Source organism: Elephas maximus, chromosome 22 (assembly GCF_024166365.1).
Source record: "Elephas maximus indicus isolate mEleMax1 chromosome 22, mEleMax1 primary haplotype, whole genome shotgun sequence".
NCBI lineage: Eukaryota > Metazoa > Chordata > Mammalia > Proboscidea > Elephantidae > Elephas > Elephas maximus.
Genome location: NC_064840.1, coordinates 69,460,912 through 69,475,616, shown reverse-complemented (window position 1 = coordinate 69,475,616; position 14,705 = coordinate 69,460,912). Strand labels below are relative to the sequence as shown.

At 38.5% G+C, this 14,705-nt stretch overlaps 1 protein-coding gene across 2 annotated transcripts in view; it reads right to left on the bottom strand.

Annotated features, from left to right (window-relative positions):
• Positions 1-3,974: 3,974 nt before the first annotated feature.
• Positions 3,975-14,705, bottom strand: part of PPP2CB (protein phosphatase 2 catalytic subunit beta) — a 31,431-nt gene continuing 20,700 nt past the window's right edge. The window contains exons 4-8 of one of the 2 annotated variants that reach the window (XM_049866741.1): positions 11,876-11,965; positions 11,606-11,767; positions 9,315-9,433; positions 4,579-4,676; positions 3,975-4,492 (exon numbers count right to left, since the gene is read on the bottom strand). In XM_049866741.1, coding sequence (XP_049722698.1) covers positions 4,604-4,676; positions 9,315-9,433; positions 11,606-11,767; positions 11,876-11,965 — 444 coding nt within the window. In that variant the 3' untranslated portion in view covers positions 3,975-4,492; positions 4,579-4,603. Of the gene's footprint in view, positions 4,677-9,314; positions 9,434-11,605; positions 11,768-11,875; positions 11,966-14,705 lie in introns of both variants that reach the window. The other variant, XM_049866740.1, reaches the window with a different exon arrangement.

The window sequence follows — 14,705 nt, the reverse complement described above, 5'->3', positions numbered from 1 at the left end:
ATTAGGTTTTGCAAGGGACTGCAGCTTCTATCCTGTCTCTCTGATCATGTCCTGGGGGGTGGGGGGGGGAGAATGTTGTGAGTAACCCCATGTCAAGGAACTGACGCTTCATGAGTGAGCTTGCAGTGAGTCCTCCAGCCCCAGTCAAATTCTCAGTCTGCAGCCCCGGCTGACATCTCAACTGCAACCTGCTAAGAGAGACCTTGAGCAGAACCAGTTGGTTAAGCTGCTCCTGGATTCCTGAGCCTCAAAAACTGCAGAAGATAGATAATGCTATTTTAAGCTGAAAAGTTTGGGGGAAATTTGTTACGTGGCAAAAGATAACTAGTATAGGCAATAATAATCAGGGCATTGTTTCCCCAGCAATACAAAGAGGTCCTCAGGAATGACTTTTACTTTTCTGGGTGGATCCTTTGGTTTCCTGGGCCATTGATTTCTCTTTATCAGCGTGCGTTTCGGAGGTTCAGTAAGCTTCCGCTGTTCTTTTAGACTCCAGTGCAAAGAGCAAAAGGAGGGGTGTCTCCACATCTCCCTGTTTTCATCACACCCTTGCACAGGCTCTGTTTTCAATGTCCATCAGCACCCAATTCCAAGGATTCTGATTCCAGAAAATGATGATCACCATTAAAAAAAAAATTTATTTTAAACAGCCAAAACTGTAGTAATTAACAAATATACTCTAAAATTTATGGAAGCCCCCTACCCCCCATTTTTAACATAAAAATCACTAGGGCCATTTCTTGAGAATACAGACATTTTTCTATAACACAAAAAACACTTGGTTGCATGTACAATTAAAGGGCTAAAAATAGAGATGCTTAATTGTCTCCTTGGTTACAAAAGCAGTGTTCTTCCTCTGAATTTAGGGACAGGAACTACTGATGGCTTAAAAGGCATCAATATGTACAGACTGTCTCCAAGAGACTGACTTAACTCTCAGATTAACACTATCAATAAATCTTTAGAATCTTGGTTAATAGTACTTTTTTTACTGTAACATCTTACAATGAGTTGGGAAAATTAAAACTATGATTAAGGAATTAAGTTTTCCAAGGTGTGATGATGGTATTGTGGTTAGGTGAGAGAAGATAGCTTTATCTCTCAGGTTAGGTGAAAGGACAGCCTTATCTCTGAGAAAGTATATAGCAAAAATAGGAAATATTGCTAAAATGTGCTTCAAAATTATCAGTGATGGGGGGCAGATGAATAAATGAGGCTGACAGGTACATGGGGATACATTAGACTCTTCTCTCTAGTTTTCTATGATAAAATGTTATAAGGTATCAACAGGCTTAAAAAGGGGAAGACTTCGACATGAGTCAAGTTATATGTTAGAAATACTGACAAATAGTTTTAGGGGTTTTCTTTTGTCAGCGGAGGCTTACGTGTTGCTATGATGCTGAAAAGGTTTCAGTGGAGCTTCCAGACTAAGACGGACCAGGAGAAAGGTTTCGTGATCTCCTCCTGAAAATCAGCCACTGAAACGCCTGTGGACCACAATGCTAAGCTCCCATGGCTCACGGGGTGAGGCGGACTCAACAGCAACTAACGAGTTTTAGTGGCCCCAGGGAAAACTAACTGAATCCTCTTTTAACTTGGCCTGTTCGCTCCTGTCTTTTAGTAACATCCTTCAACGAAGGAGTGAAAATTTTAAACGATCTGAGTGTTCGGCAGCAGGTCAGCGAAAAAGAGGAAGACCCTCGACTAGATGGATTGACACAGTGGCTGCAACAATAGGGTAAAACAGCAACGATTGTGAGGATGGTGCAGGACTGGGCAGTGTTTTGTTCCGTTGTAAATAAAGTCACTACGAGTTGGAACTGGCTTGACAGTACCTGACAACAACATACACTATTCTAAGTTATTTTCAAAATACAGGAAGACCTGCAAAAGCTGGAACCTATCAGAGAAGGAAAACTTTTACACTAATAGTAATAAAAAAGTATTAAGACTGCACCCTGCCAAAAGTGGGAAACTTGTGAGACCCAGAAAAACAAGGCAGCCCCGGTGAGTTTGCCTCTTATCGGTTTCGCTGTAATATGCAGTAAAAATGATCAGGAGTGCACTGGTAATAACAAACAGGAGCCCCTGAATGCTGCCGAGACATTACCTACCTACCCTCAAGGTGACAGCATCTCTAGCACACCAGCCATGTTTCCTTCATTTTATTATTCTTCATCTCTGTTCATGCTTTACTTGGTAAGCTCTTTTCCTTCCTGAATGCACTGATGAGGGAGAGCTATCCCTTTAAGTAACAAAGAGATGCCAGGCATCAAAAGAACACACAAATGTTGAGTCGTTCTAGTATGACTGTGACACTAACAGGCATTTTTTTGTGGGGAGAAAACAAAAAAGCTGGACTTTTGATGGAAAATTTTAATTAAAAAAAAAAATTCCCTTTTAAAAGGGGGAACCAGTTTTAGTCAGCTAATTGCTCTGTAAGCTTAACATCAGAGCCTAAAAATAACAAGTTCTAAATCTTAACAGCAGTTTTGGACTATTTAGGATGTAACTAGGTTGGACTATTATCCTATTTAGGATGTAAAGAACAGCAAAGAACGTTGCTCCCACCCTAACATCAAGAAAAGCCTAGATGATCTACAAAATCCTAACTTTTGAGCTCTCCAAGAGTTGAACTTGCAAAGCAAACACATAAACTGAATTCCAAAGAGGGATAACCCACTCCAAGGAGAGGCAGGATACACACACTCTTCCCTTTGGCAGTGTACAGGAGAAGTCGCTGCTACAGAAGGAGTTAAGAAAAATTCAGCTAAGATTATAACAAAAATCTAAAAGCCAGGCGTGGGCTAGCGCATCGGTTTCGAACAGGACTGGCTTTTTAATTTGTGGTGCTCACTGCAAAGTGAAAATGAAGGGACCGTTATGTTCAACAATTATCAGGAACTTCAAGATGGTGACAACAGAACATGAAACCAAGTGAGGGAGCCCTTCCATGTGTGAGGCCCCATGTGACTGCACAAGTCTCACGCCATGAGCAGGCCAGTTCTGGACTAGCTGGGGGCCTCAGACACAAGGGGAGCTCATACTTGCTTGAAAGCTATTCTCCATGGGCTCCACTAGGTGTCCACGAGAACGAGTTAGTCCAGTGCAGAAGATCAGAGACAGCCAATCTTGGTGCAAACATGGAGGAGGTGATTTGTGGCTGCCAGGGAAGAAGCACAAAACCCCACTAGCTTCCTGGTAGCTTTCTCCCTACAAAGCCAAAAATTTCACGCTACAGAGTGAGATAGAGCAAAAATTATGGCCCACAGGGCACTGGCCAGGATATATTCTTTCTGGACACGCAGCAGAAGCAAAAGCCATCTGTCTCCTCCAGGACACAGGCGAAGATCTACTGCTGCTGGGGCAGTAAGTAAAAGCAAAATTTTTCTACCACTGAGGGAGAACAGATACATATAGCAAACAGATGTATCTAAACCTAACCATATCAATAATCACATTAAATGTAAATGGTCTAAATACTCCAGTTAAAAGACAGTATCAGATTGGATTAAAAAAACAAAAAAAGTCCAACCATATGCTGATCAGAGGAACAGTGGTAATACCTACAAAAAATCTCTTACTACTACCACTGGAGGTGGGATAGGAAATTCTCATCTGGAACCACCACAGATACAAGGCAAAGTTTGGCTGCCACAGGTAGGAGGAGCATAAATGCTAAGAAAACCTCACCTCTGAAGCCAAAGCACAAAGGGCCTGCCTAAGGTTGAGGCTGAATTGGGACAACAGGGACCCTCCCTGGCTCCAATCATGAACCTACCATGAAGTAACAATTACTACTTGGAGACTGATTTATTCCAGCTTTTAGAAATTTCTGTCTAGCTATATATAACATTTTATAGTTTCAGCATTCAATTCATATTTTGTACTTCTAATTATCTCAACATAAGCAGAGACTTTACCTCAAGTTTCAATAACAGTTAAGCTTTCATTTAATGCATACCACAGTAAATCAATGTTTTTGCTTAAAATGCAGTTTATTTGCTCAGTACACCAAATAGGATGCAAGCACTATCATGACAAATATACAGAAATATGCAGCTCAACGTAAAATAGTAATTTAGTTTAAATGAAGGGAAATCTCTTTAAATGTTATGACAACATACTCCCAAGAAGAATCTTTTCTTCAGTTAATCATACATTTCAATAAAATAAACAGTAATGGATTAAGTGGAAGTTAGCTTGTGAATTTTCCTTAAAAATAAAGTTCCAACTTTATTAATCCATGCCAGTTAAACACTATAACTAAAATCTCAACTAAGTGCAAAAGGAGATGAAGGAATTAGTTACCTTTTTTGTTTGAACAGTCCAGAGGAAAATGGTTATTAACAAATACAGCAGGCAAACTGTTAACTGACTGATCTAGAACATCGCGCTGCATTGAATTTCAGTCTAAATTGTGCTAAGTGTTCATCATTAGTATGGCACATTTTGGTCCATGATGTGGTTTAATGCCAAGACAGATCCCAATCTGTTACAGAAACACATCGATTACCGTTGTTTTTTCTGTTTTTAAATATATGTATATCTTAAAAAGCCAGGTATACTTCCACATACAAAGGCAGGTTTTCCCTGGAGCCATTCACAGGAAGTAGTCAGGGGTACGCCGGGTAACATGAGGCTCTCCACGGCGAGGCGCTGGGTCAAACTGAAGGCTATAAATGGCAGAAAAAAAAAAAAGTCAATAAAGAACAAGCCACTGTAGTAAGCAAAAACAGTTCTATGTCCCTACCTCTACAGTGTTGATTATGACCAGAATGACCATGGGCAAGTCATTGAAGTTCCGTGCCTTTTCATCATAAAACTACTTCACAAGGCTATAGCAAGAATTTTAGTAGACGAAATGTCTGGTTTGGTGTCTGGCATAAAAGGTTTGCAATATTATTGTGAGTAATATTTTATTAGGATAGGATCCTATACAGAACAAAAGGAGGCCAGTGTCACACTGGTTAAAGTCATCGACTGCTAAGTGAAAGGTCAGTGGTATGAAATCACCCGTGGCTCTGTGGGAGAAAGATGTGGCAGTCTACTTCCGTACAGATTCACAGCCTTGGAACCCTATGGGGTCGATATGAGCTGGAATTGACTTGAAGGCAGTGGGTTTGGTTTGGTTTTGATACAGAACAAGGATATGCCCCATAGCAACATAGGTAGGAAGTCTAGTTTTGTATTATGCATTTTACTCAGGTGAAAAAGGGCAGCCTTAAACATATTTATTATTTGACGAAATAGACATCGTCTCTTCTTTCCACACTATTATTGATGGGAGTGTACTTCAGCCCTTCTTTCCACACTATTATTGATGGGAGGGTCAGCCATCACTGATTCATTCAATTCAGAAAATTTATATCTAAAGTAATGATAATTCATGCTGCAATGACCAATGGAAAAAATTATTACAAAATTTTAAGTTTCTTTTTTTTTTTTTTTAAACACTTCTGAAGCTTCCTTCCATATCCACAAGCAGACAGATATCACTTAACACAACGGAATCAGAAGACTCAAATACCAGTCACATATTACCACTTTTGGGGGGAAAATTTTATTTATGTTTTAGTCTTTTTTTTAAATTGTACTTTAGATGAAGGTTTACAGAGCAAAGCAGTTTCTCATTTAACAATTAATACACATATTATTTCGTAACATTGGTTGGCAAACCAATGACATGTCTGTCAACACTCTCCCCTTCTCGACCTTGGGTCCCCATTATCAGCTTTCCTGTTTCCTCCTGCCTTCTTGTCCTTGCCCCCGGGCTGGTGGGCCCGTTTAGTCTCATTTTGTTTTATGCGCCTGTCTGATCTTTGGCTGAAGGGTGAACCTCAGGAGTGACTTCAGTACTGAGTTAAAACGCTGTCTGGGGACCATATTCTCGGGGTTTCTTCAAATCTGTCAGATTAGTATGTCTGGTCTTTTTTTCTAAGTTAGAATTTTGTTCTACATTTTTCTCCAGCTCTGTCCGGGCCGGGCAAAGATTTTCATCTATTCAATATGAACTTCTTAAGTCTCCCAGGTTTCATTACCTATGAGGTCAACATATTACATGTAATAATAATGTGTAATTTATATAAACATTAACAAGTATGTTCTATATTTGTTTGCCAACCACAACCACACCCTCTCCCTCCTCCCTGCAAGGTATTTCTATAAGCGCACTATGCTTCCTTTTATAGCTGTGTGTTAAAAAAATACTGGCATATCAGCACTTACCAAAAATACCTCCCAGGGGTCGGGAGCAGTTGGCAAACAAATGTAGGTGTGTGTTATTTGCATAAAAATACGGTATATTTGGATATTTACAGAAATCCAATTTGAGTTTTTAAAATAACTTCTTATACATTATGTGTTCCAAATGCAGTCTTCAAATCTAAAATGGTGGAGAGTGAATGTTAACCTTCTGTGAACAAATGGATGAGAGGGTATCTGAAAGGAAAAGAGCTTACACCATTTAAAAGGTGGTTACGTGGTAAGTGGAGCTCTAGTGGTGTTGTAGTTAAGAGCTATGGCTGTTAACCAAAAGGCTGGCAGTGCCAGTATACCAGCTGCTCCTTGGAAATCCTGTAGAGCAGTTCTACTCTTTCCTGTAGGGTCACTGTGAGTCAGGATCGACTCGACAGCCATGTTTTTTTTTTTACGTGGTCAATAACTGCCCGGTAAACAACTAATGAACGATTTTTTGCTTCTGGAACTATCACAATCAATGACCATTCATTCAAAGAAAGTCTGCTGAGCACCTCATACACCAGGCAACTTGGGATGTTGTATCACCTTTACCATTCCTTTTTGTTTGTGTGTATGTGTGTGTGTGTGTGTGTGTGTGTGTGAGAGAGAGAGAGAATATAAATTACCATCTGATGTCATCTGCTTTCAGCCTAAAGAATTCCCCTTAATTCTTGTAAGGCAAGTTTGCTAATCATGAATCCTCTCAGCTTTTGTGTACCTGGGAACATCTTTCTGAAAGACAGTTTTGCTGCATATGAGATTCTTGGTTGATTAAAAAAAACAACAGCACGACTTTTGAAAATATCCCACTGCCTTTCTGATGCGAAGCCAGCTGATTATCAGACTCGGGTTCCCCTGTATGTGATAAGTTCTAATTCTTACTGCTTTCAAAATACTCTTTCAGACGCTCAACATTTTGACTGTGATGTGCCTGGGTATGGATCTCTCTGCATTTATATTCTACTTGGCATTCGCTGAACTTCTTGGATGTATAGATTAATGTTTTTCATCAAATTTGGGAAGTTTTCAGCCATTATTTAAAATATTCTTTCTGCCTCTCTCCCTCCTCTCCTTCTGGAATTCCCATTACACTTAAATTTCTATGAGCCTCATAATTTCCCACGTCTCTTTAAGGTTCTTTTAATTTTTCTTCATTGTGTTTCTTCTCTGATCTTCTGATTATATAATCTCTTTTATTAATTTATCTTCAAGTTCACTGATTTCTTCCACCAGGTCAAATCTAGTGTTGAGCCCCACTAGTAAATTTTTTATTTAGTACCTTTCACTCCAGAATTTCCCATTTTTTTTAAAATAATTTTTCTCTTTACTCATACTCTCTATTTGATGATTTATGCATTATCATCATACGTTCCTCAGTTAGTCAGACCTGGTATCCTTTGGTTCTTTGACCATATTTATAATGATCTCTTTGAAGTCTATCTGTTAAGTTTAACATCTTGGTCCCTTCAGAAGCTGTTTCTCTTGTCTGCGTTTTTGTGTGTATGGGTCACACTTTCCTGTTTATGTGTCTTGTAATTTTTTTTTCTGTTAAATACTGGATTATTCAGAAATAGTACACTTTTTTATTGTAGTATTTCTGAATATTGATCTCTCTGGGGACTGATGTTGCTATTTACTTGGCCATTTATCTGTTTAGTGACTTGACTGAACAAACTCTGTGAAGTCTATTTCTCCCAGTGTGAGCATCTGGCCTTGCTGGGTTTTTTTCCTCCTTTTTCTTCTTTTAATCTTTTACCCTGGCTACTTAGAGGTTGCCACTGGTTGGGTACAAGCCATTTACTGGTCAAAGGCTGGGGTGAAGCTCCCTTAGCTAGTTACATATTTACCCTTTACTGTTGTATAGCTTGGGAGCCTAGTATTCCAGTTCAAGTTTACATTTTAGCCAGGCACTAGTAGTTTGCATTTTCCCTCTCCAGTCACTCCTGAAGGCAAAACCTTGGGCATGCGCATAGTCTCCTAGACTGCCAGTTCAGCCAGTGTTTGATCAGAGGTTGTACTGAAGTCCTGCGTACTAGTGAGGGCCTTGGTTGATTAATCTATGTGCACCTTAGGGAATGTAAGGGACTGCCCTGAGTCCTGCTCTGACTGAGAGGATATGTGTACAGTCTTCTTGTGCCCCAGGGTTGACTGTGAACCCAGAGGGGTTCTCGCTGGCTATCTCTTTCCCTCCTTCTGTTAAATTTCTGGTTGGTTTCTTGTTTTGCTTGTTGCTAATAGTACCATGGGAGCTATGAGAGCCCTCTTAATTGCTCTCCACCATGATATCCGTTATTTTTGACAATGTCCCTAAGCTTGGAATTCTCTACTCTGTTCTGAATGAGGTTAATTCTCTCAGACAGAGCTGAAGCACCTTCAGCCTGCCTTGCCCCTCTGGGTAGAACTTCTGCACCACTACTGCAGGGCTGGGAGTGGGCATGGTAGTCCACTTCTCAGAGTGACATTCCTGTTCTATGAGCACGCACTGGGGCAGGATTGATCAGAGAAGTCAGTGTTCTTGACCTGGACACCTGGATTGTACAGCTTCGCCGTAGGGGCTATGTTGGGAAAGGGAGCTGCAGCACTCTCAGTTGTGCCTGCCAGGAACAGGGCTTCTGGAACCTGGGACTGGGGCAGATTAGAAATGCTGGTGGCCTTCCATACCTGGAGTGAAACCGAAGCCCTAGACTGGGGATAGGAGAGTCCCTGTGTTGTGTCCCTTGTTCACACTTGCCCAGAATAGTTTCTGTAAGTTGGATCTGGGAGTGGGGGAGAAGGAGCAAGTCATGGTTCAAATGACATAATCTCTGGCTTTTATTACTGAGATTTGGTATTTTTCTTGAATAAATATTTCTCCATTTGCTGTATGCCCTTAGGACAGTTTACAAAAACTTTAAATAACTGTTTCTTAAAATAACTTTCTCCAGTTAAATGGTAGTTTTGCTGGGGGCACAGTTTGCCCTTCTTCACACCACATCATTCCAGAAGCCAGACCCCATTACTTCTGTCTTTAATACCTACATTTTTAATTTTCCTCCTAAAAAATGATACATACAGTTAAATTTAACATTACTTACAAGGAATATTTTAAAGTGTCATCTAGTTCCATGATAGCAGCCTGGTTCCCACAGCGGTAACAGTAATTGGGTGCACTGAAAATGGTAACCACATTCCGATCATGGCACCAATTATATCCCTGCAGCATCAAATAAAACGAATAATTTATTACAAAATTATGATCTCAATATAGATAAGTTTAAAAAAACTAAATTAAAAAATTACAGATAAAACTCTGTGAGAATGTAGTCTCCTATGCTCCGAATGAAATGCTACCTGTTAAGTACAGGGTTCTGTTACACGGAACCCCGTAACTGTGGTGTTCTCATCTCCATCAGTACCAACTGTTCTGTCTGCTTGATCTACTCTTGAGATCTCTCCCACGATGATGGTCAATCTCTCAATTTCTCCTTGTAAATTATGTCAATTTTGGCTTTACACAGTTTAAAGCTATTATTAGGTATATACAAATTTGGAATTATTTCTTCCTGGAAAACTGGGCCAGTTTCCACCAGTAATTACCTCTTTTTTGTCCTCAATGACACTTTTTCTGTCTTAAAGCCTCTTCTGATGCCTATTATCATTAGCTGTATTTTGGATAATTATCTGCTTGACAAACCAATACACCATTTTCCATCCCTTTACCTCTAGTCTAGGTATGTCCTGAATAATAGATGAATTCTGATTATTTATCTAATTTGAGGCTCAGGCTTTTAGTCAAGTAAAATTTTAGTCCACTTACATTCCTTATGATTACTGATACAACTGGATTTATTTTCACCGTGTGAATTTGTGTTCTTTATCAATCGTGCTCTTATTCCTTTCCTTGCCTCTACTGGCATGACGGAGTTTTCTCTAACAACTTGCAGCCACTCCCTACTGATTTGGAAGGATTTGTCCTTCTTCTCTTCTTTCAGTACTTATAAAATAGTAACATCACAGTGGAGAGCTCTGACAGGCACCACTTGAACAGCAGTTAAAGTAACCAAAGGCAGTGTCAACAGCAGTGGCACACAGATCTCGTGTCTCTGTAATATGATGCGCTGAGGAAGATGTAGCATCAACGGTGTGCCATGCCTGCCAAAGACGCACGCCCTACAGCATCAACGGTGTGCCATGCCTGCCAAAAACGCACGCCCTACAGCATCGACGGTATGCTATGCCTGCCAAAAACGCACACCCCACAGCATCGACTGTATGCTATGCCTGCCAAAAACACACGCCCTACAGCATTGACGGTGTGCCATGCCTGCCAAAAACGCACACCCTACAGCATCGACGGTGTGCCACGCCTGCCAAAAACGTACACCTTACAGCATCGACGGTGCGCTATGCCTGCCAAAAATGCACACCCTACAGCATCGACTGTATGCTATGCCTGCCAAAAATGCACACCCCGAATCTGGAACCTTAAGGAAACATCAGTCAAATCCAAATGGAGGGCGATTTCTACAAAATGAATCACTTACACTCTTCAAAAAATGTTAAGACCATGCCAAAAAGCCTGAGGAGTTATTTCCTTATCAAAGGAGACTGAAGAGACATGACAATAAATGCCACATAATCCTGGATTGGATATCTCTCTTACACACACACAATTAAATTATTGCTATAAGTGACACTAGCAAAATAATTAGCAAAATCTGAGTAATGTTTAGTTAGTAGTACTTTATCAATGTTAATCGCCTGACTGTGGTAACTGTACTGTGGGTTTTGTAACAGAATTCCTTTTATTTTTTTACAAGAAAAAAATTATTATTTGGGGATAAATAGGATGTGTGCAACTTCCATTCAAATGGTTCAGAAGACAGTAACGTGTACGTGAAAGAGGAGAGGAAAGAAGAGGCAGAATGATAAAGCAGATGTAGTACAATATTTATATTTGAGGATATAAGTGAAGGATGCAAGGAATTTTTTTGTATTATTTTTTGCAACTTTTCTCAAGTCGATTAATTTAAAAAATGAGTTAAATATTTTACATATAGACTGTGAAAGCTTGAAATTAATCTGTTATTACTGACCTTTTTGTTAACTTACAGTAAGCAGGTAAAAATAAAGTATTCTAAAAAAAATTTCAACGTTAATATTTCAAAATAAAAAAGATTTCAATGCCAAAATATTTCACTGAATAATTTCAATAGCACTTAACTCTGGGCCACTAGTATTTTCCCTACTTGCTATAAGTCTGCAAGTTGTTCCTTTTATCTAAGCAACGGCTAGAAACGTATCTTATATCCTAAATCACTGAGCCTTATTACCGACATACACGTTTATTTCAAAACAAAGATCATTCTGTGGCAAAAGTACGTACCTCCATTACAAGTTGGTGAGCGCGAGAAACCAGCGTGAGACCGTTGGCGTGGTTAAATGTTTCCGAAATGTCTTGTCCAAATGTGTAGCCAGCGCCACGTGGAGATATCCCCCACCCGCCACGATCATCTGGGTCTGACCATAACAGGTCACACATTGGGCCCTGATCAAGGAAATTAAGTACATGTTATAAACTACTAGCAATCACATATAACTCATTTAGCTCTACCATACTGTGGTTACATTTCTTCTTTTTTTTTGCTAAGTTTACCTCATGTGGAACTTCTTGTAAACGATCCAGGGCTCTTATATGATCCAGTGTATCTATGGATGGAGAGAGGCCACCGTGGAGGCAGAATATCTGTTTAAATCAATTAAAAAAAAGAACAAGTATTTGTTTTATCAATTGCAAAAAGTTAATGGAGAATATACAATGGTTGCCACTGTCAGTCCTAACAGTTCTTCTTTTATAAAAATACAGTTAAACAATATTCACTGCAGACAATTTATAAAATATAAAGAAGGAAACAAAAATCACATCAGAGATAAATAACACATATTTCCTCCTCCTCTTTTTCTGTTTTATGAATCTAAGTGTTTTATAAAGTGTCTGTTCCCCTTCTATGGTGAATGGGATCTCCATTCCTGTGACCTGCTCTTATATTTTCTGTTGGTACCGAAAACACACTACCAGTTCCTGCTATTGGTTCCAACAGCTTTTCAATTTTCGTAGTATACAATCACGTCATTTACAAAAATGGTATTTTTATTTTTGCCTTCTCAAACAAAACTGAATAATACAAGTTTTAGAGGACAGTTTTCTCCTGATTTGATGAGACAGCTTCTAATGTTTCACTGTAAGTACAGTCAATGTATATTTCTTTATCCCACAAAGGATGTTTTGTTTATCAATAACTGAATTTTAAATTATGAATAGATTTAGGATTTTTTCGAATGATTTTGGTCTGGTTAATTTTTCTACGCTTCCCATGTCTAGTTGGGTACTGAGGTTCTACAAGCCATACCGACTGGTTTATGAAGTTCTCTCTTTCCCTAGGCACTGAACACAGAAACGACCTTTTCCTTAAAGGTTTGGTATAATTGGCCTATAAAAGTAGCAAGTTACCAATTTCATCTATTTACACTGGTCCAGCGTCTTCAGAACAGTTTTAACAGTATTTTGCTATAGCAAATTTCATCCAGTTTTTTAAATAAAGCTGTATCTGTTATTATGATTTATAATTTTCTCCATATTTATAGTTGAGCTTTATATCTCACTTCTAGTGTCTTATGTGCTCTTTTTTTCAAGATCAATTTTGACCTCTTTACTTCTTTTTTAGTAGACTTTTCAAAAGCTGCTTTTGGCCATACTGATTACCTGTGTATTCTGTAGTATTCAATTCTTTTATCTTTAACCCATTATTTGATCTCATTCTTTGAGTTAAACGTTTATTTCATATATTTCCTGTCTTGTTTTCTACAAAATAAATGCAAGAATGTGCGTTTGCTTGTACTTTACCCCTTTTTCAAACTTTAGGTCTACACCATGCTTCCCCTTTCATGTAGATACAATTTAGACTTTTATCTTTTACTTTCTTAACATTAGTAGAAGGCAAGTAAAGGATACAAGGAATTTTTTTGTACTATTTTTTGCAACTTTTCTCTAAGTCTAAATTAATTTTTCTTCTATTTAATTTCTAGTTTGAGTTTTGTTGTATTACTTAGAACTGGAGACTTTGTCACTTAAGACACGAAAAATATAGAGATAGACAGACAAAGAGGGAGAGAGGGAAGGGAAGAAAGGGAGGGAAAAAAGACGGACAGACAGATGTCTGGTAAGATTATCTGATTTCTGTTTGTTGGGTACTAAATGCCATATGCTGTCTGTATCTGTTTGGTGAGCTTGTTGCATTGATTGTTGAAATCTCCTATATACTTATTTATATTTTACCCACTTGATTTCTGAGGTTATAAAGTCTCCCAACAACAACATTTTATAAACAATAATCTGTCACCAATGGCATATGTGCATTGGCTGTTTTGTTCCTCAGAAGTGCTATGATAGCAAAGATCTATGGCTCATTGAAGATGAGAGTTCTGGGGTGAATCGAGGTGGAGAGAAAAACACAATTTAACTTGAACACATTCAATAAATAAAATCTCTACTTAGTATACACATTTTTAAAACTAGATTCATCATCAACACTGACAGGCTAATCTTCTAAAATCATTCTGTCCATTAACTTTTATGTTAATGGACTATTATCGATGTTTTTAAAAAAACGGAAAAGAACCTTAACTGAAATTTAACACCCATTAAATACATCACCATCACATTTCTTTCTCTCATTGTGGCACGTCTAGGCACAAGAACGCTCTTTAAATAAATTATCATGGTGTTGAAAATGTGGTGGACTGTCAGGATTACACAGAGAAGTTCATAAGTGAATTGTATTCCCATCAGCAACCCTTGACAACTCTGGGACTTTATAATTTAAAATTTTTAGAAATTGTAAAATTGTATCCTATGTATTTATACTTCAACGAGTTCACGCTAACAATTACCACCCCTGGAAACTGGATTACAGGAAACCTGCACAATTTCCTTGTTACACTTCTGAATGTCTTATAGTACGTCTGCAGTGCTTGTTATGGGTAGACACAAAGCACTGACTTCTTAGTAAAGAAGGTGTAATACACAACATAACTGCTTGCAATTACCATGAAAATAAGAATGAAAAGTTATTAATGGCAACCAGCAGACACTGAGCATATGTATGGAGACAGTCTGAAAAAACACCTTTGATTTACTCGTAGTATATACATCAGTCTTAAACATTTATTTACAGTATCTGTCTAATATGAAAAAGCATACCAGTGTTTCTTTTAGGGAAAATATTTACACACGTATTTGAAAACAACGGGGAAAATACTGGTTTAAATGTAAATAAAATTTAACCAGATCTCTGTCCTGAAGTTTTAAGTATAAAGGAAAGAGGTGAAAAGGCCAAAGAAATGCAAAAACATGAGTAAATCAGGACCTTAAATTACCAGTAGAAAAATCTTTTCATACTTTTAACCCCCGCCCCGAGATCTGAGAT